This window comes from Scyliorhinus canicula, chromosome 8 (assembly GCF_902713615.1).
Source record: "Scyliorhinus canicula chromosome 8, sScyCan1.1, whole genome shotgun sequence".
Taxonomy (NCBI): Eukaryota; Metazoa; Chordata; class Chondrichthyes; order Carcharhiniformes; family Scyliorhinidae; genus Scyliorhinus; species Scyliorhinus canicula.
The window spans coordinates 32,546,483-32,568,876 of NC_052153.1; the positions used below are offsets into that span (position 1 = coordinate 32,546,483).

At 48.0% G+C, this 22,394-nt stretch overlaps 1 protein-coding gene across 3 annotated transcripts in view; it reads right to left on the reverse strand.

The window, feature by feature from the left end:
• Positions 1-22,394, reverse strand: part of frem1a (Fras1 related extracellular matrix 1a) — a 452,495-nt gene that overhangs the window by 127,528 nt on the left and 302,573 nt on the right. For all 3 annotated transcript variants that reach the window (XM_038804357.1, XM_038804358.1, XM_038804359.1), the window contains 2 exons: positions 2,326-2,511; positions 140-336 (listed from right to left, as the gene is read on the reverse strand). In XM_038804357.1, coding sequence (XP_038660285.1) covers positions 140-336; positions 2,326-2,511 — 383 coding nt within the window. The remainder of the gene's footprint in view (positions 1-139; positions 337-2,325; positions 2,512-22,394) is intronic.

The following is a 22,394-nucleotide window of genomic DNA, read 5'->3' on the forward strand; positions in this document are numbered from 1 at the left end:
ACCTTGATAGTATTGCAACTTGTGAACTAGCTGGTAGATCAGCATGCTAACTGATTGAGTGAATCCCTTTCCACACACTCTATAATACTGTGGTGTCAATACCTTTAATGTAAAGAAAATACTGTGTTCATTCACTTACAGTGATATTCCTTGCAAGGAAACTTGGAGCCTCATCATTTGTAGGTCGGATTATAACATAAAAAGCCACCTCCATGGACTGATGCTCCCCATCAGTAACATACAGCATGAACTGATCTACTGTTGGTTCAATCTTCTGATGTCGAGACTGAACATAGTTGATGTGCAAATCTTTCATGTGCTTCAGGTCAAAGGAATCTAGGAACAGAAATTAAAGGGAATCGTTGAAGATGATTGAGCTACAGTTTGTATACATCCTTATATTACAGGTGGTAGATATAGGTGCATATATAAAATTGATATCTTACTTCTGCACTTTTACTAAATGCATAATCTTGATTTTGCTTGCATCTCACAAGGGGCTACTGCTGACCTGGGAAGGAGGTGGGAATACTTTTGACTTTTTGTAACTGTGTTAATGCGAACCCTTCTCCGATATGAAGAAAATCTCACTTTTATTCTGTTATGAGGATGTACCAGCTCCAATCCAATTTCCCACACCAGCCAAGTTTCTGGTCTTTTTGAATGTGAGTTGGGTAGTTTCGCGCATGCCCGGACAGGGAGCAAGGAGACATAGAATCCATAGAATCCTTACAGTGCAGAAGGAGACCCTGTGGCCCATTGAGTCTGCATGGACCCTTTGATAGTGCATTTTACCTAGACCCACTCCCTGCCCTATCCCTATAACTGTGCACATTGATCATGGCCAATCCATCTAACCTGCACATCTTTGGACTGTGGGAGGAAGCCGGAGCACCCGGAGGAAACCCACGCAGACACGGGGAGAATGTGCAAACTCCACATAGGCAGTCACCCAAGGCCGGAATTGAACTGGTGTCCCTGGCGCTGTGAGGTAGCAGTGCTAACCACTGTGCCACCGTGTTGCCACATGTGGAATCTGGTGTTTTGCCGTTCCTTGGGCGGAGGACCAGTCCAGTTGCAAAAAGAAGACAGCGCATAAACAGGGTTTTGTGACCTATAAGCAGGGGACAGGGAGAGGTCTCAAAGGGAGTCCAAGACTCCCTCTGTGACCCCCAGCAGGGAGAAGTCCCAATTAAGCAAATAAAGGGAGGGGAACAGAGAAAGAGGTTCCAATTTGGGAGAGAATTTTGATGGAGTAGGAATTAAAGATCCTATCTCCTCCAACCTGAAGGTTGGGCGAGAATAGTGCAGTGTACCAACATCCACATTCAGCCTGGAGCAGCAATGGTTGGGGTAAAGGAAGCCTCACTCCTTTTTTAGGGCACTAAATGCTGTAAAACAAGTAAGTTGAAAGGTCCAGGAATTCTGAGAAGCCAGGGTGTGTAAGATGGGTGTAGTGGGGTTATGAAAAGGGCTTCAGTTGGCATACTTTAAGAAATGGGGGTTTGGAAGAAGCTCTGAACATCTAAGAAAACAGAATATTAGTGACCCCTTGCTGCAGGGATTCCAGGCAAAGGTAACACTTTGGGGTAGTAGTGTTCTGCTCAGAGTCTGATTTGTGAGAGAGACTGGCTATGGCCTCATAGGGAAGACAGCATTCTCAAGGGCTTGCTAATGTAGTACCAGTTGTGCAGAAGCTGGGTAGTAAGATAAAGGAGTCCTCTATCCAAAGGGTCAGGCCTCCAGACAGACAGGCAGCGGGAGCAAATAGTTGTGGCAAATATTTCAGCATTGGCGTGACCTCTCGACCCATCCTATCCGTCCACTGACCATCCAACCCTTTTCCCCACCATAACCCCCCGACACCCACCTTACACACCCTGGCTTCTCAGAATTCCTGGACCTTTCAACTTACTTGTTTTACAGCATCTAGTGCCCTAAAAAAGGAGTGAGGCTTCCTTTACCCCAGCCATTGCTGCTCCCTTCTGAATGTGGATGCTGGTACACTGTACCAGTGCATCTGTAATTCCTACCCCATCAAAATTCGAGCCGAAATTGTCTTCATTGTTTTGGTTAAGGAGAAAGGAGAATCATGCTGCACATTTTTTTCTCAAACTGCTTGTGGTAGTTTTGACGAGTTTTACAATCAAAGTAATGGAAAAATAAGACTTTTGCTGAACATCTTTTTTCATAAACATGGCACCAATAGTACTTTTCTACATTAACCTTTTGTAATTATTGGAGATACAGAAATATGTTTACAGGCAGCTGATAAAACATTCTGTGTGGATTGGAGAAACCAGCATTATTTCAGTTTGATATTACCTATGCTGATGCCCATATTACTCTTCTCATAGCCTGGTGAAGGTAATGTGTTCTCTATGTATCCAAACTGGGGTGGGGACCACAGGACAAAAGTCAGTTCATCAATATCAGTGTCAGTGTCAATAGCACACAAATGGTCGACTGTGATGGCAGCTGATGACCCTTCTTCAACAATAAATGTTTCACCTGGAATGAGACAGAATCAGAAAGGAATGAATTTCATTCAAAATTAATCCAAAACAATCTTTACTATTAGTTCTAAGATACCTTCAGATTTAAATGAAGCATCATCTGTGTAAGAATGAATGTTCTTTTTATATTTCAGGCAGGAATATTGTGTTGTTTTGTAAAGCAGGGTGTGTGTGTGTGTGTTTGTGTGTGCGTATGTCTCAGAGGCATCGAGTTAGGCCACAGTTAGAGAATTATGTGCCGTCCTGGAATACACTTTATAGGAGGGGTGATAGCAACTGGAAAGGGTGCAGAGCAGATTTACCAAGATGTTGCCTGGGCTGGAGTGTTTTAGCTATGAAGATAGGTTGGATAGACTGGGGTTGTTTTTCTTGGAGCAGAAGAAACTGAGGTGGGACATGATTGCTATGTATAAAATTATGAAGGGCACAGATAGAGTAGACAGGAAGGAACCTTTTCCCTTGATGGATGGATCAATGACCAGGGCATAGATTTTAAGATAAGGGGCAGGAGATTTAGATGGGATGTGAGGGAAAACCTTTTCATCCAGAGGGTGGTGGGAGTCTGGAACTCACTGTCTGGGAGGGTAGTGCAGGCAGAGACCCTCATAACATTTAAGAAGTATTTAGATGTGCACTTGCAATACCAAAGCATACAAGGCTATGAGCCAAGTTCTGGAAAATGAAATTAGAACACATAGTTGATTGTTTTTGACTGGCGAAGGTATAATGGGCCAAGATACTTTTCTGTGCTGAAAATCTAAAACCATAGAATTCCTACAGCTCAGAAGGAGGCCATTCTGCCAATCGAGTCTACACTGACCCTCTGAGAGAGCACCTCACTTAGGCCCACTTCCCTACCCTATCCCTGGAAACCCATCTAAACTATGCAACCTTGGATGCTGATGGGTAGTTTATAATGACCAATCCACCTAACCTGCACATCTTTGGACTGTGGGAGGAAACTGGAGCACCCAGAAGAAACTACGCAGACATGGGTAGAACGCGCAAACTCCACACAATCGCCCAAGTCCGGAATTGAAACCAGGTCCCGGACGCTGTGAGGCAGCAGTGCTAACCACTGTGCCACCCTATGACTCTCTGGACGGTTAAGACATTAAAGAATAGAGGTTTGTGCATTTGTAATCAGATATTATGGTTAGTTTGAGGTACAAGTAAATAGTTTGGACCTAACATTTGGATTTTCTTTCAGATAATTTGAGAGTTTGGGAAATTTGAAAGTCAAGTAAAAAGGCTTGCAAATGTTTCACAAGTAAACCAGGAAGCTTATTAAATTTAATTTGAGCTGAAAGTTGGAGGCCATTGGAGAACATTAAAGATTTTTATATTTTGGAAAAGTTAAGTTCAAAGAAGTACTGAAGGCAATGGAATTGTAGATGAAAGGACACAAGATTTAAGGAGAGACGCTTAGAGCTTCGTGGTGGGCTGGGTGAGTTGGACCTGCTAGCAACAGTTAAATCAGCGACCCAGTTAAGCCAGAAGATCTTGAGGCTACAAAAAACAATCTTGTGTCTGATGGTTTGGATTTCCTCAGCAAAGTGGATGTGAGGAGTGACAGGTCTTGCGGTATGCTTCACAAAATGACAATAGCCATGCCTTGGGGAAAATATTACTGTATTTTAATAGTTAAACATAGAAAATAGGGACAGGAGTAGGTCATTCAGCTCTTCGAGCCTGCTCTGTCATTCATTATGATTATGGTTGATCTTTTACCTCAGCGTCACACTCCAGTGCTCACCTCATACCCCTTGATGATTTTAGAGTCTAGAAATCAATTCCCTTCTGAAATATATTAAGTGACTACGTCTCACAGCCTTTTGAGAATTCCAGTTTCACCAGCCCCCGAATGAAGAGGTTTCTCCTCATCTCAGCCCTAAATGGCCCACCCCGTATCCTGAGACTGTGACCTCCCAGCCAGAGGAAACAACATCCCTGCACCCAATCTTTCCAGCTCTGTCAGACTTTTATAGATTTCATCAATGAGATCCCTTTTCATTCTTCTGAACTCCAATGAATACAGGCCTAGTCGACCCAATCTCCTCTCAGAACAATTCTGCCATCCCAGAAATCAGTTTGGTGAACATTTGCTGCACTCCCTCCATGGTAACTATATCCTTTTGTAGGCAAGGAGCAATACTGCACTCAATAATCCAGGTGTGGCTGCACTAAGACCTGTACAGCTGCAATAAAACATCTTTGCTCCTCTTTCTCAATGAAGGCTAACATACTATTTGCCTTCCTAATTATTTATTGTCCCTGCATGCTTGCTTTTAGTTACTGGTGTGCAATGACACTCAGGTTCCTTTGTACGTCAACAATTCCCAATATAAAGTCTCCATATTCCCATGTGACCCAGGCTGCTCTCCCCTTGAGGGGGAGAGTTGACTGGTGGTGATTTAACCTGAGGATCACCACATCTCAGGCGAGGGGCAAGGTTGACAATGTGAGGCCTTCATGAATAACCTCAGCTGGTGCGGGAATTGAACCCACGCTGTTGGCCTTGCTCTGCATATAACACCATTTAAATAACACTCTTCCATTTTGCTACTCCATAAGAACTGGATAACTCATTTATCCACATGTATTTGTCCACTCACTCAACTTGTCTAAATCATCTTGAAGTCTATTAACATCCTCCTCACCACTCACATCCCCTCCAGATTTCATGTCATTTGCAAACTTGGAAATATTGGGGGTGATTTCCCAGCCACATTGCGCCCAGCGCAAATCCCGCTATGTCCAGAAAATTCCGTGAGAGGCCTGAAACAGACTTTGCGCTGGTGCAGAACAGTTCACAATGTTCACGGATCCTCCCAACAGAAGGAATCAGATTCACGCCCAGTTGGGGCAAGAATCTAATTGCCATTCATTTAAATATATTTTAATATTCAAAATTGGCTTAATGCTGAATCTTCCGGGAATGTGCTATGTTCCCATCCAACAGCATAAGGTGGCACAGGCGGGAATCACGACTTGTCTTCACAAATGGAGACCTGACGTGATGACCATGCCGAGGTGTGCAGAGGCTGTTGTGAGTCCCCGGGTGGTCAGGGATATGGCAGGGCAGTTTACTGGCACTGTCAGAGGGCAGGGCCTGAAGATGCAGGACTTGAAATGACGGCACATAAAGGGCAACCCACTGGGAGGGCCCCGATGTCGGAGATCTATGTTCGGGGTGGGAGGGGGGGGCATGCCATCAATGGCCAGGGTGGGGGAAGAGGTGGAGGGCCGTTCATTTCACTTTGAGTTTGGGGTGTCCTTTAAAAACGGCAGTCTGATCTCTGTTCAGCCAGGCTTGATGGTGTTTAGGCCCCTCACAATGATGGCGCAATACATGTCCCCTTCATTAAGATGGGACGATCTTGTCAGGAAACCTGTCTGTTTCTCTGGGGAGAGTTGTCCTTTATTTTGGAAAAACCTGGCCATTACATTTGGCTCCCTTATCCAAATTATTTATGTATATTGTGAATAGCTGGGGCCCAAGCACTGATCCCTGTGGGGCCTCACCAGTCACTGCCTGCCACTTCGAAAAAACATTCATTCCTACTCTCTGTTTCCCGTCTGTTAACCAATTCTCAATCCATGCCAATATATTACCTCCAATTCCATGTGCTTTAATTTTGCAGTAAGACGTCTTACAGCACCAGGTTAAAGTCCAACATGTTTGCTGGACTTTAACCTGGTGTTGTAAGACTTCTTACTGTGCTCACCCCAGTCCAACGCCGGCATCTCCACATCATGGCTTTAATTTTGCACACAAACCTCTTATATGAGACTTTATTGAAAGTTTTATCCAAATACACCATATCAACTGGTTCTTCCTTATCTATTCTACTTGGTATATCCTTGAAAAACTCCAGTAGATTCATCAATCTCTTCTGCAGAGGTGCAGAGGAGATTCACCAGATTGATTCCGGAGTTGAGAGTATTGGCTTTTGAGGAGAGGCTGAGTAGACTGGGACTATACTCATTGGAACTTAGAAGAATGAGGTGGGGGGGGGGGGGGGGGGGGGTCTGATAGAAACATAAAATTATGAAGGGAACAGTTAAGATAGAAGCAGCGAGGTTGTTTCCACTGAAGGGTGAAACTAGAACTAGGGGGCACAGCCTCAAAATAAGGGGGATCAGATTTAGGACTGAGGGTGAACTTCTTCAACCAAAGGGTTGTAAATCTGTGGAATTCCCTGTCCAGTGAAGCAGCTGAGGCTACCTCGTTCAATGTTTTGAAGGCAAAGGTAGATAGATTTTTGAACAGTAAAGGAATTAAGGGTTATGGTGAGTGGGTGGGTGAGTGGAGCCAGGTCCACAATAAGATCAGCCATGATCTTATTGAATGGCGCAGCAGGCTCGAGGGGCCAGATGACCTACTCCTGCTCCTAGTTCTTATCTTCTTATGTCAAATATGATTTACTTTTCATAAATCCATTTTGGCTTTGTCTAACCCTGTTGATATTTTCTAGATGTCCTGTTATCACACCCCTCATAATAGACTATAGCATTGTCACTTCTATTGATGTTAGGAACCATCTATAAAGAATTGTTGCCAAGAGGGTGTTCACTTGGGAGTCTGACCAAGTTGGGAGTCTTTATGGGGGATTGTTTTGTAAGACTAATTTTAATTGTAATTATAAGTTCTATTTTCTTCTTGTTAATAAATCTTTTACTTTTAATTTTAAAATCCGAAAAATGTTTACTGCTGAGTTCAGTACGTTTCTCTTTTTTCATAATTAAAGAAAAGTGACTCGCTAAGAAAGCCAAGTTCCCCGCTAAGATTTTGTTTACTCATTTGCTTCTCTGATGTGTGTCTGGTTAAATTACAGGTCTATAGATAATGGCATTGTCACAAAAGCAAAGTCAATGCGTAAAAAATCTACACAAAAATACTGTCTACTCACAATAATGGCAAATTACATGAAATAATGTTTTTAAAAAACAAGTTGTTATCGTTTTGAGGAAGATAGCAGTCAAACTAGCCTTGCAGAATTTCATCTCCATTCCACACAAGTGACGCAATGCCATAAGTCACTTTGATATCTTACTAGTTTCTGCCATCTGAAAATCCTTGAGGCAGGTAGTGGGAGTCAGGAAGATTCCCATTTTGACCCGCCTGCCTCAGGAGAAAGTGACCGCAATGGCAAGATCTTCATTGCCAGGGGGCAGCTGCTGTCAGGCCAGTCAACATGGGAAGAGGTTCAGTTGCACACTGGGCTGCCAGGTGCTGTAGATTTTGGCCCAGTTAAAATAAAAACACAAAGACCCTCCAGTCGTTGCATCCACTCGACGCTCACAAATTCCCCATGGCATCTCATGTCCTCATGCCAGGCTATGTCCTCCACCCAACCCACAATAGCCATTCATGACCCCTATGACAAACTCTTCCCTTCCACTCAGCTTACACCCCCAGGCTCTTCAAGCACATTATGACAGTCTATGGAACATCCATGCTCATGGCTGTACAGAATCAACAAATCATATCATGCTAGTTGGATGTGCAGAATAAACTTTAGAAAAGTCATTATTTTATTTTTTTTAATTGACCACAGTACAACAAATGTGTCAATCATCCAGGCTCTTTGAAGTATCAATAACTGACGCCAGAAACCCTGATTTAACCTTGCGTAAATAAACATTGTGACCAATAAACTCTTCTAAACTGTTCCACATTTCCTCATCAGACAACTTCCCCATTCCATATCTGAACTGCTTCCAAAGCATTGACATCCTTCCTTATGTAAGGTGACCAATACTGCACACAGCCCTCAAAATGTGGTCTACATCTGAAACCTAACCTCCAAACCTCTGGATTCAATTCCCTTTGCATTAAATAATGACATTCCATTCAGGGCAGCACAGTAGCACAAATGGATAGCACTGTGGTTTTGCAGCGCCAGGGTCCCAGGTTCGATTCCCTGCTGGGTCACTGTCTGTGAGGAGTCTGCATGTTCTCCCAGTGTCTGCGTGGGTTTCCTCCGGATGCTCCAGTTTCCTCCCACAGTCCGAAGACGTGCAAGCTAGGTGGATTGGCCATGATAAATTGCCCTTAGTGTATGTAGCACTGTATGTTTGATGTTCAATTAGTGTGGCCCCTTTAAAAGGATCGGTTCCACAGATCACGTGATTGGCTTGGGTCTGTGGAGTGCATTGACCCCTGCCAATAGTAAGTTTGTGCAGGGCCCTTGAATCAGGACCCCGGACAGCTTGGACGAGGGAGCTTGATAGAAATTGACTTTTCTAGACGGCTATAACCATGAGAGTAAGGGAAGATGATAGAGGTAAAAGGATTAAATGAGAACTCATTATGAATAATTAACTGTAAGCGTATTAAGCATTACTTAGGTGCAACAATAGCTGGGAATCCTAGCTGGGAATGCACTAAGGATTAATCCAGATCATAGATTTTAATTTTTTTCTTTCTGCAAGTTGCTTGAGGCTGCAAGGTCTGTGAGGTCAACTAGCTAAAAGGCCCCATTGTATGGTAAGAACTGGTGCTGCTGTCCTAAGAATGGGCAGTTCCATTTCTATGGTAACAGCCAGTCTAGGGTGATAATGTCTTAATGAATGTCTTTCAGGCCAACAAGAGGTGAGGCCACTTTGGATTTGGTTTTGGGTAATGAACCAGGCCAGGTGTTAGATCTGGAGGTAGGTGAACACTTTGGAGACAGTGACCACAATTCGGTGACCTTTACGTTAGTGATGGAAAGGGATAAGTATACCCCGCAGAGCAAGAGTTATAGCTGGGGGAAGGGCAATTATGATGCCATTAGACATGACTTAGGATGTGTTGGTTGGAGAAGTAGGCTGCAAGGGTTGGGCACACTGGATATGTGGAGCTTGTTCAAGGAACAGCTATTGCATGTTCTTGATAAGTACGTACCAGTCAGGCAGGGAGGAAGGGGTCGAGCGAGGGAACCGTGGTTTACCAAAGAAGTGGAATCTCTTGTTAAGAGGAAGAAGGAGGCCTATGTGAAGATGAGGCGTGAAGTTTCAGTTGGGGCGCTTGATAGTTACAAGGAAGCGAGGAAGGATCTAAAGAGAGAGCTGAGACGAGCAAGGAGGGGACATGAGAAGTCTTTGGCAGGTAGGATCAAGGAAAACCCAAAAGCTTTCTATAGGTATGTCAGGAATAAAAGAATGACTAGGGTAAGAGTAGGGCCAGTCAAGGACAGTGGTGGGAAGTTGTGTGTGGAGGCTGAGGAGATAAGCGAGATACTAAATGAATACTTTTCGTCAGTATTCACTCAAGAAAAAGATAATATTGTGGAGGAGAATGCTGAGACCCAGGCTATTAGAATAGATGGCATTGAGGTGCGTAGGGAAGAAGTGTTGGCAATTCTGGACAAGGTGAAAATAGATAAGTCCCCGGGGCCGGATGGGATTTATCCTAGGATTCTCTGGGAAGCCAGGGAAGAGATTGCTGAGCCTTTGGCTTTGATTTTTAGGTCATCATTGGCTACAGGAATAGTGCCAGAGGACTGGAGGATAGCAAATGTGGTCCCTTTGTTCAAGAAGGGGAGTAGAGATAACCCCGGTAACTATAGGCCGGTGAGCCTAACGTCTGTGGTGGGTAAAGTCTTGGAGAGGATTATAAAAGATACGATTTATAATCATCTAGATAGGAATAATATGATTAGGGATAGTCAGCATGGTTTTGTGAAGGGTAGGTCATGCCTCACAAACCTTATCGAGTTCTTTGAGAAGGTGACTGAACAGGTAGACGAGGGTAGAGCAGTTGATGTGGTGTATATGGATTTCAGTAAAGCGTTTGATAAGGTTCCCCACGGTCGGCTATTGCAGAAAATACGGAGGCTGGGGATTGAGGGTGATTTAGAGATGTGGATCAGAAATTGGCTAGTTGAAAGAAGACAGAGAGTGGTAGTTGATGGGAAATGTTCAGAATGGAGTGCAGTTACGAGTGGCGTACCACAAGGATCTGTTCTGGGGCCGTTGCTGTTTGTCATTTTTATAAATGACCTAGAGGAGGGCGCAGAAGGATGGGTGAGTGAATTTGCAGACGACACTAAAGTCGGTGGAGTTGTAGACAGTGCGGAAGGATGTTGCAGGTTACAGAGGGACATAGATAAGCTGCAGAGCTGGGCTGAGAGGTGGCAAATGGAGTTTAATGTGGAGAAGTGTGAGGTGATTCACTTTGGAAAGAATAACAGGAATGCGGAATATTTGGCTAATGGTAAAATTCTTGGTAGTGTGGATGAGCAGAGGGATCTCGGTGTCCATGTACATAGATCCCTGAAAGTTGCCACCCAGGTTGATAGGGTTGTGAAGAAGGCCTATGGTGTGTTGGCCTTTATTGGTAGAGGGATTGAGTTCCGGAGCCATGAGGTCATGATGCAGCTGTACCAAACTCTGGTACGGCCGCATTTGGAGTATTGCGTACAGTTCTGGTCGCCTCATTATAGGAAGGACGTGGAAGCTTTGGAACGGGTGCAGAGGAGATTTACCAGGATGTTGCCTGGTATGGAGGGAAAATCTTATGAGGAAAGGCTGATGGACTTGAGGTTGTTTTCGTTAGAGAGAAGAAGGTTAAGAGGTGACTTAATAGAGGCATACAAAATGATCAGAGGGTTAGATAGGGTGGACAGCGAGAGCCTTCTCCCGCGGATGGAGGTGGCTAGCACGAGGGGACATAGCCTTAAATTGAGGGGTAATAGATATAGGACAGAGGTCAGAGGTGGGTTTTTTACGCAAAGAGTGGTGAGGCCGTGGAATGCCCTACCTGCAACAGTAGTGAACTCGCCAACATTGAGGGCATTTAAAAATTTATTGGACAAGCATATGGATGATAAGGGCATAGTGTAGGTTAGATGGCCTTTAGTTTTTTTTTTCCATGTCGGTGCAACATCGAGGGCCGAAGGGCCTGTACTGCGCTGTATCGTTCTATGTTCTATGTTCTATGTTCTATGTTCTATGAAAACTGTGTTTTTCTAATTAATGTTAGATGTAAGTGTGGATAATTTTGAAAATTGGCAAGCGATGGAATGGGAAATTTGCACCAATACATTTAAATACATATATCTCTTAAATTGATGGACAGACATTTTGGCCGAATTGAGTAAATTATAAATTAGTTAAAGCCAATCAGAAGTAAAAACAAGGCTAGACCTTCAGTTAATAACCTCCTTAAGAATCACTTACCAGGATGGAAAAACTCATCCCGGGATCACCCCATCTATATTTCTGAAACCTATTTCCTTTGCTGCTTGCTTTTGCTAATCTCCATCTTTCTTTTGTTTAAATTACTTAGTTATTTTATTGTGTATTATGATTTTGAAGAATTACTGTGATCTGTAATTGAATGAAAACTCAACTACTGTATTCGCTGAAGACAATCAATCTGACAAGCTTGCTGCAGGGCGAGTTGGAAACTTTCTAAATTTTGTATTGAAAATAAGTTTACCAGTGGCACAGCTGACAAATAAAGTACAAGTGGACTTTGCCAAAAAGCACAGACTTGACTTCCGTTATTTGGGAACTGAGAAGGGATAACGAATATCCAGGGTTCTGAATAGACACAGAGATCCATCAGAACAGAACTGTCAAGACTGGTTGTATAGTGTTCTGTGCCTGTTATCTAACTGCCTTTGCCTTTCATCAATAAACCCCTTTGTTACCAACTAGAAGCCTCCAGTGCATGCCTCAAGCCACCGCATTGGCAAAGGGGTAAATGTTTTGATCACAGCCGACAGTCATCATGAATCAGAGAAACCATTGAGGAAAAAAAGAGAAGCTCCAGAAAGAGTCAAAATCATTTAAATCGTGAGTGGAAATGCTTAGAATTGAAAAACAAGACCCATTTGGCCAAGGGTTGAGTTATGGAGTCAGTATATCAAACAACTCTATTTCTTTTTTACGGTGAACAAGTTAACAGGCGAGGTCAAGCAAAAAGTGATACTTCCATAAGGTCATAAGACGTAGGGGCAGAATTAGGCCACTCGGCCCATCGAGTCTGCTCCGCCATTCAATCATGGCTGATATTTTTCTCATCCCCATTCTCCTGCCTCCTCCACATAACCCCTGATCCCCTTATTAATCAAGAACCTATCTACTCGTGTCTTATAGACAGTCTGTGTTTGTGCCTCCACAGCCTTCTGCGGCAAAGAGTTCCGCAGATTCACCACCCTCTGGCTGAAGAAATTCCTCCTCATCTCTGTTTTAAAGGATTGTCCCTTTACTCTGAGATTGTGTCCTCTGCTTCTAGTTTTTCCTACAAGTGGAAAGATCCTCTCCATGTCCACTCTATCCAGTCCTCGCAGTATCCTGTAAGTTTCAATAAAATCCCCTCATCCTTTTAAACTCTGAGTATAGACCCAGAGTCCTCGATCATTCCTCATACGACAAGCTCTTCATTCCAGGGATCATTCTTGTGAACCTCCTCTGGACCCTTTCCAAGGCCAGCATATGATTCCTTCGATACGGGGCCCAAAACTGCTTACAATATTCCAAATAGTGTCTGACCAGAAGTACATCCCTGCTCATGTATTCGAGCCCTCTTGACATGAATGCAAATATTGCATTTGACTTCCGAACTGCTGACTGAGCCTGCACGTTAACCTCAAGAGAATTGTAAACAAGTCCCTTTGTGCTTCTGATTTCCGAAGCATTTCCACATTTAAAACATAGTCCATGCCTCCATTCTCCTTCCAAAGTGCATAACCTCACACTTTTCCACATTGTATTCCATCTGCCACTTCTTTGCCCACTCTCCTAGCTTGTCCAAGTCCTTCTGCAGCCCGCCTGCTTCCTCAATACTATCTGTCCCTCACCAGATCTTTGTATAATCTGAAAAATTAGCAGCAGTGCCTTCACTTCCTTCTTACAGATCATTAATGTATACTGTGAAAAATTGTGGTCCCAGCATTGACCCCTGAGGCACACCACCAGTAACCGGCTGCCATCCTGAAAAAGACCCCTTTATCCTCACTCTCTGCCTTCTGCCAGTCAGCCAATCCTGTATCTATGCCAGGATCTTACTCTGAACACCATGGGCTGAATCTTAACTGATTTAACAGTCTCCTTGCGGCACCTTGTCAAAGGCCTTCTGAAAATCACCATAAATCAGGTCCACTGGTTCTCCTTTATCTAACTTCCTTCTTACTTCCTCAAAGAACTCTAACACGTTTAGAACATAGAACAGTACAGCACAGAACAGGCCCTTCGGCCCTCGATGTTGTGCCGAGCCATGATCACCCTACTCAAACCCACGTATCCACCCTATACCCGTAACCCAACAACCCCCCCCCCCCCCCCCCCCCCCCCCCCCCCCCCCCTCCCCACTTAACCTTACTATTTAGGACACTACGGGCAATTTAGCATGGCCAATCCACCTAACCCGCACATCTTTGGACTGTGGGAGGAAACCGGAGCACCCGGAGGAAACCCACGCACACACGGGGAGGACGTGCAGACTCCGCACAGACAGTGATCCAGCCGGGAATCGAACCTGGGAAACTGGAGCTGTGAAGCATTTATGCTAACCACCATGCTACCGTGCTGCCCCAAACTATGTTTGTCAGACATAATCTCCCCTTTTTTTTTAAATAATTTTTATTGAAAGAGTTTTTCCATACAGACATTTACCCCTACTAATTTTTAAATTATTTACAACACAATCCCTCTAGGCAAATGTCCCTCCCTCGCCCGCCCTCTCGCGCGCACCAGTCCTCCCCCCCCCCCCCCCCCCCCCGGCAACCTTAACAACCAAGGCAGCCTACAGTTTCAGACATGAGCAGCGAGCAGGCTTGCCCGCGTTACAGTCGTGCGTGTCCCCCCACGACCCTTGCTGCCCCCCCCCTCCCCTCCCCCCCCCCCCCCCCCCCCCCCCCCCCCCCCCGGGTTGCTGCTGCCACGACCCCGAACGTCTATCTCTGATCTAAAAAGTCAAGGAAAGGTTGCCACCGCCTGGCGAATCCCTGTACCGACCCTCTCAGGGCAAATTTGATCCTTTCTAGCTGAATATAGCTAGCCATATCGTTAATCCAAGTTTCAACGCTTGGAGGCCTCGCGTCCTTCCATTGAATTAATATCCTTCGTCGAGCCACTAGGGACGCAAAGGCCAGTATTCCGGCCTCCCTAGCCTCCTGTACCCCCGGTTCTACCCCGACCCCAAAGATCGCAAGCCCCCATCCTGGTTTGACCCTGGACCCCACCACCTTCGACACCGTCCTTGCCACCCCCTTCCAGAACCCTTCCAGCACCGGACATGCCCAGAACATATGCACATGGTTCGCTGGGCTTCCCAGACATCTGACACACCTGTCCTCACCCCCAAAGAACCGGCTCATCCTTGTCCCCGTCATGTGAGCTCAATGCAGCACCTTAAATTGAATGAGGCTCAGCCTCGCACACGAGGAGGAAGAATTGACCTTCTCCAGTGCATCCGCCCACGTCCCGTCTTCTATCTGCTCTCCCAGCTCCCCTTCCCACTTGGCTTTCAGCTCCTCCCCTGATGCTTCTTCCGCCTCCTGCATTATCTTGTAGATGTCTGATATCTTCCCCCCTCCGACCCAGACCCCCGAGAGCACCCTATCACTCGCCCCCTTACTGGGGAGCAGGGGAAACCCCTCCACCTGCCGCCTAGCAAATGCCTTCACTTGTAGATATCTGAACATGTTTCCCGGGGGGAGCTCAAACTTCTCCTCCAGCCCTCCCAGGCTCGCAAACCTCCCCTCTATAAACAGGTCCTTCAGCTGCCGTATGCCCACCCTGTACCAGCTCTGAAATCCCCCGTCGATGTTCCCCGGGATGAATCTATGGTTCCCTCTTATTGGCGCCGCCAACAGACCTCCCATTTCCCCCCTATGTCGCCTCCACTGCCCCCATATCTTGAGGGTGGCCGCCACCACCGGGCTCGTGGTGTACCTCGTGGGGGGGAGCGGCCATGGTGCCGTTACTAGGGCCCCCAGGCTTGTGTTGCCACAGGACGCCCTCTCCATTCGTTTCCAAGCTGCCCCCTCCCCTTCCATCATCCACTTGCGCACCATTGACACATTTGCCGCCCAGTAGTACCCCGAAAGATTGGGTAGTGCCAGCCCTCCACTGTCCCTACTCCGCTCCAAAAAGACCCTCCTCACCCTTGGGGTGCCATGCGCCCACACGTAGCTCATGATGCTACTCGTCACCTTTTTGAAGAAGGCCCTAGGGAGGAAGATGGGCAAGCACTGAAATAAAAACAAGAACCTTGGGAGGACCGTCATTTTGATTGACTGCACCCTCCCCGCCAGCGACAACGGTACCATGTCCCACCTCTTAAACTCCTCCTCCATCTGTTCCACCAGCCTGGAAAAGTTCAACTTGTGGAGGGTCCCCCAGTTCCTTGCCACCTGCACCCCTAAGTACCTAAAGCTCTTTCCTGCTCGCTTGAAGGGGAGTCTCCCAATACCCTCTCCCTGGTCCCCCGGGTGTATCACAAAAACCTCGCTTTTGCCCAAATTTAATTTGTACCCCGAAAAGTCCCCAAACTCTGCTAATAGTTCCATTATCTCCGGCATTCCCCCTTCTGGGTCTGCCACGTACAGCAGTAGATCATCCGCATACAGCGATACTCGATGTTCCTCCCCTCTCCTAGTCAGTCCTCTCCACCCCCCTGAACCCCTCAGTGCCATCGCCAACGGTTCAATCGCCAGTGCGAAAAGTAGGGGGGATAGGGGACATCCCTGCCTGGTCCCTCGGTGGAGCCCGAAATACTCCGACCTCCTCCCGTTTGTCACTACACTCGCCGTCGGGGCCGAGTAGAGCAACTTCACCCACTTAATAAACCCTTCCCCAAACCCAAACCGTTTCAACGTCTCCCACAGGTACTCCCACTCCACCCTATCGAATGCCTTCTCCGCGTCCAGCGCTACCACTATCTCAGCCTCCCCCTCCACTGCCGGCATCATAATTACATTCAGCAATCTCCGCACGTTCGTGTTGAGCTGCCGCCCCTTCACGAACCCCGTCTGGTCCTCATGGATTACCCCTGGCACACAATCCTCTATTCTAGCTGCCAGGATCTTTGCCAGCAACTTGGCATCCACGTTCAGAAGCGAGATAGGCCTGTAGGACCCGCACTGCACGGGGTCTTTATCCCGCTTCAATATCAGGGAGATCAGAGCCTGCGACATTGTCGGGGGCAGAACCCCCCCCTCTCGCGCCTCATTAAAGGCTCGTACCAGTACCGGTCCCACCAAGTCCACATTTTTCTTATAGAATTCCACCGGGAACCCATCTGGCCCCGGCGCCTTCCCCGCTTGCATCTGACCTATTCCCTTGACTAGCTCCTCTAGCCCTATTGGCGCCCCCAGCCCTTCTACCAGCCCCTCCTGGACCCTTGGGAACCTCAATTTGTTTAGGAAGTCCTCCATTCCCCCTCTCCTTGTCGGCGGCTCAGACCGATACAACTCCTTGTAAAAATCCCTGAAGACCCCGTTCACTTCTTGCCCCTTCTGCACTACCTTCCCGCCCCTCTCCTTCACTCCCCCAATCTCCCTAGCCGCATCTCGTTTGCGAAGCTGGTGTGCCAGCATCCTGCTCGCCTTTTCCCCATACTCATAGACCGCGCCCTGTGCCCTTCTCCACTGCGTCTCTGCCTTCCTGGTGGTCAGCAGGTCGAACTTGACCTGCAGGCTGCGCCGTTCTTCCAGCAGCCCCTCCTCTGGTGCCTCCGCATATCTCCTATCCACTTCCAATAGCTCCCCCACCAGCCTCTCCCTCTCCTGCCTCTCCTTTCTTTCTCTATGCGCCCTTATGGAGATCAGCTCTCCCCTGATCACTGCCTTCAGGGCCTCCCAGACCATCCCCACCTGCACCTCACCCGTGTCATTCAAGTCCAGATAGCTCTCAATGCTCTTCCGGACCCTTTTACACACCTCGTCGTCCGCTAACAGCCCCACATCCAGCCGCCACAGCGGGCGCTGGTCCCGCGCCTCCCCCATTTCCACATCCACCCAATGCGGTGCATGATCAGAGATCGCAATGGCCGAGTACTCAGCTTCCCGTACCCTCGGGATCAGCCCCCTGCTCAACACGAAGAAATCGATTCTGGAGTACACTCTATGGACGTGGGAGAAAAAGGAATACTCCCTCGCCCTCGGCCTACCAAACCTCCATGGGTCTACTCCTCCCATCTGCTCCATGTACCCCCTCAGCACTTCTGCCGCTGCCGGCCTCCTATTGGTCCTTGCGCTCGATCTGTCTAGCCCGGGGTCCAGCACTGTGTTAAAGTCCCCCCCCATGATCAAGCCCCCTGCCTCCAGTCCCGGAATGAGGCCCAATAGGCGCCTCATAAAACCCGCGTCATCCCAGTTCGGGGCATATACGTTGACCATCACCACTTTCTCCCCCTGCAGCTTACCCTTCACCATCACATACCTACCCTCCTTATCCGCCACCACCTCCTCCGCCACGAACGACACCCTCTTTCCCACCAGAATCGCCACCCCCCGGTTCTTTGCGTCCAATCCAGAGTGGAACACCTGTCCCACCCACCCCCTTCTCAGGCGAACCTGGTCCACTACCTTCAAATGGGTCTCCTGTAACATTGCTACATCAGCCTTCAGTCCCTTCAGGTGTGAGAATACCCTTGATCTCTTGACCGGCCCATTCAACCCCCTCACGTTCCAAGTGATCAGCCGGGTCGCGGGACGACCCGCCCCCTTCCCCTGCCGATTAGCCATGTCCTGTTCCCTCATAATCTCCCCTTGACGAAGCCATGCTGAATCAGTCCTATTTTATAATGCGCTTCCAAATACTCCGCAATCTCATTTATTAATAATGGACTCTAAAATCCTACCAATGACCGAAGTCAGGCTAACCGGCCTATAATTTCCCGTCTTCTGCCTCCGCCCTTCTTAAACAGTGGTGTTACATTAGCCACCTTCCAGTCCTCTGGGATCCTTCCTGTCTCCAGTGATTCCTGAAAGATCACCACCAATGCCTCCACAATCTCCTCAGCTACCTCTTTTAGAATCCTACAGAGCAGTCCATCCGGTCCAGGTGATTTATTATCTTCACACCTTTCAGTTTCACCAGAACCTTTTCCTTAGTGATGGTTACTGCACTCACATCTGCCTCTTGATTCTCCTGGAGCTCTGGCATCCCATTGGTGTCTTCCACAGGGAAGACTGATGCAAACTAATTATTCAGTCCCTCTGCCATCTCTTTGTTTCCTATTATTACTTCTCCAGCCACATTTTCCAGTGGTCCAATGTCTATTTTTGCCTCTCTCTTACTTTTTATATATTGACAAAAACTCTTTCTATCTTCCTTTATATTACTAGCTATCTGGCACTCCTATTTCATCTTCTCCCCCGTTATTGTCTTTTTAGTTGACCTCCGCTCGCTTTTAAATGCTTCCCAATCCTCTGGTTTCCCACTAATCCTCGCCACTTTGTATGCTTTTGTTTTGTTTTTATGCTGTCCTTGACTTCCCTCATCAGCCATGGATGACTTGTCCTCCCCTTACCATGTTTCCTCCTCCTTGGGATGAATTTCTGTTGTGTCTCCCGAATAACCTCCACAAATTCGTGCCACTGCTGTTCCACTTTGTACCGTGCTGGGCTCTTTTTCCAATCAACTCTGGCCAGCTCCTCGCTGATGTCTCTGTAGTTACCCTTATTTAATTGTAATATCGTTATATCTGATTGAAGCTTCTCCCTCTCAAACTGCAGAGTAAATTCTATCATATTGTGGTCACTGCTCCCTCAGGGTTCCTTCACCTTAAATTCCCTAATCAAGTCCGCCTCATTACACATCGCCAAATCCAGAATTGCCTGTTCTCCAGTAAGCTCTGTCATAAGCTGTTCCAAAAAAACATTTCTTCGACACTCCACAAATTCCTTTCTTGGGATCCACTACCAACCTGATTTTCCCAGTCCACCTGCATATTGATGTCCCCCATGATGATTATTGCAATACCTTTTTTACTTCAGACAATTTGCAAGCTCCAAACGTATAATTTGATTGGGAAACTCACGTCCCCGGAAGCACCTGACTTGAAGCCCTTTGACCAGACAGTTAAATTTGTTCAAGAACATTTTAACTCAAGGCCCCTAATAGGGGTGGGTCAGGCTCATGGGAGAGGGTCCGGTGGTATGATGATGGTGGATAAGAAGGAGGGGGGGGGGGGGGAGGGAGATGGGGTGAGAGACCTCCAGTTCGGATAGTCACATGGAATGTGAAGGCAGTAGGAGGTCCAGTCAGGAGGTCAAGGGTGCTTGCGCATCGTAGAAGTTTGAAAGCCCATGTAACAATGCTGCAGGGGACTGCATCTTGGTGCAGGAGCTAAGGTTGGACAGATCACGGCCACACTCGCTGGTCCCATCAGGAGGGCGAAGGCGCTGGCTGGGCTAATGGTGGAAATGGGAGAGGTGGTCCCTTGGACGTTTCAGCACCAGAGTAAGTGGGAGGTTTGTTTTTCTTGGCAGTCAATAAGGTATACTCGCGGATTGACTTTTTCGTGGTGAAGAAGGCTTTGCTGGCTGGGGTTAAAGGGTCGGAGTACTCACCAATTGTCGTAGCAGATCGTGCTCCGCATTGGGTGGATATGGTACTGGAGAAGTGGGTAGTATAGAGGCCATGGTGGAAATTAGATGTGGGACTGTTGGGGGACCGAGGGTTGTGTGACAAAATTGAAAAGGTAATTGAGGAATATGTAAGTTTCAACTGTACCAGTGAAGTGTCGAAGGCAGTTGTCTGGGAGGCTCTAAAGGCAGTGGTGAGGTGATCTCGTTTAAGGCCAGGGTGGACAAAGAGGAGAGGTTGGAGCGGCAGAGGGTAATAGATGAGATGTTGGAGGTAGATAGGAGTTATGCAGAAGATGGGGATCCAGCGAAGTTGAAAAAGAGGAAAGAACAACAGGTCACCTTTGACCGACTATCTACCAGGAAGGCGGTGCACCAACTGAGTTCAGCAAGGGGTGCAGTTTCCCAGCATGGAGATAAGGCGGGGCATATGTTAGTGGGTCAGTCTCCGTGAGAGGTGGCGGCAAGGGAAATTGTTCAGGTGAGGGACAGGGCAGGGAGGTTGGTGGTAGCTCTGCATCTGACTAACAAGGGGCGGCATTCTCCCCTACCCGGCGTGATGGAGGGTCCCGGGGGAGGGGAGTGGCGCCAACCACTCAGGGGTCGGGCCTCCCCAAAGGTGGGGAAATCGGCGCCCCCGGCAGCAGGGCTGGCCGAAAGGCTTTTGCCGGTCCGCGCATGCGCCAGCAGTGACGTCAGCGGCAGCTGTCCGGTGACGTCACTGCCGGCGCATGCGTGATGTGGGGGTTCTCTTCCGCTTCTGCCATGGTGGAGGCCGTGGCGGACGCGGAAGAAACTAGTGCAGCCAGGGCACTGGCCCGGACTCTGAGGGGGGGGCCCCGATCGCGGGCCAGGCCACCGTGGGGGCACCCCCCGGGGTTCGATCGCCCCCCGCCCCCCCAGGACCCCGGGGGCCAGCTCGCGCCGCTGAGCCCACCGTTCCAGAGGTGGTTTAAACCTCGGCGGCGGGAGAGGCCTCCCAGCGGCGGGACTTCGGCCCATCCGGGCCGGAGAATCGCCGCAGGGGCCTCTCCGATCGGAGTGGCGAGATTCCTGACCCGCCACTTCCCGGGTGGCGGGGAATCTCTGCCATGGCGGGAGCGAGATTTTAGGCGCCCCCAGGCGATTCTTCGACCCTGCTGGGGGTCGGAGAATTTTGCCCGAGGTCTTCGAGGAATTCTATGAGAGATTGTACAGGTCAGCGCCACCTGGGGGAGACCGGGAGATGCAGCAGGAATTTTTGGATGGACTGGAGTACCCGAGGTCAGGGGAGGGGGACAGGGCTACATTAGAAGGAGCGACAGTGGAGCGGGAGACAAAAGATATGATTGGGAGAATGCAGTCAGGGAAGGTCGGTAGCATTGTGGATAGCGCAATTGCTTCACAGCTCCAGTGTCCCAGGTTCGATTCTGGCTTGGGTCAATGTCTGTTCGGAGTCTGCACATCCTTCCCGTGTGTGCGTGGGTTTCCTCCAGGTGCTCCGGTTTTCTCCCACAGTCCAAAGATGTGCAGGTTAGGTGGATTGGCCATGATAAATTGCCCTTAGTGTCCAAAATTGCCCTTAGTGTTGGCTGGGGTTACTGGGTCATGGGGATAGGGTGAAGGTGTTGACCTTGGGTAGGGTGCTCTTTCCAAGAGCCGGTGCAGACTCGATGGGCTGAATGGCCTCCTTCTGCACTGTAAATTCTATGTAAATTCTATCTATGTAAGGTGCCAGGGCAGGATGGGTTTCCGGTGGAATACTATAAAAAGTTCAAGGATAAGCTGGTACCGCTGGTGGTGGGGATGTTTGAGGAGGCACTAGGGAAGGGGGTGTTACCACAAACTTTGGGGCAGGCATCGATTTCCCTGTTGCTTAAAAAAGATAAGCATCCGACGGAGTGTGGGTTGTATATCATTTTTAAACGGGGACGCAAAGATATCGGCGAAGGTACTCGTAGGTAGGCTGGAGGAGTGCCTCACGAAGGTGATAGCTGAAGATCAGACGGGGTTGATGAGAGGGAGGCCGCTCTTTTCAAACATTAGAAGGGTATTGAACATCGTTATGGCACGGGTGGAGGGGAAGGAAACAGAGGTGGTTGTGGCATTGGACGCTGAGAAAGCATTTGACTGGGTAGAATGGGGGTACTTGATGGCGGTTCTTGAGCAGTTTGGGATTGGACCAAGATTTGTGCATTGGGTAAAGCTATGATATAAGGAGCCGAGGGTGAACGACCGCACAAATAACATCAGCTCGAGATACCTTTCTCTTCACCATGGGACAAGGCAGGGATGTCCTATGTCCCCCTTACTGTTCACACTTGCGATTGAGCCATTGGCCATAGCGTTAAGAATTTTGGGGGCATGG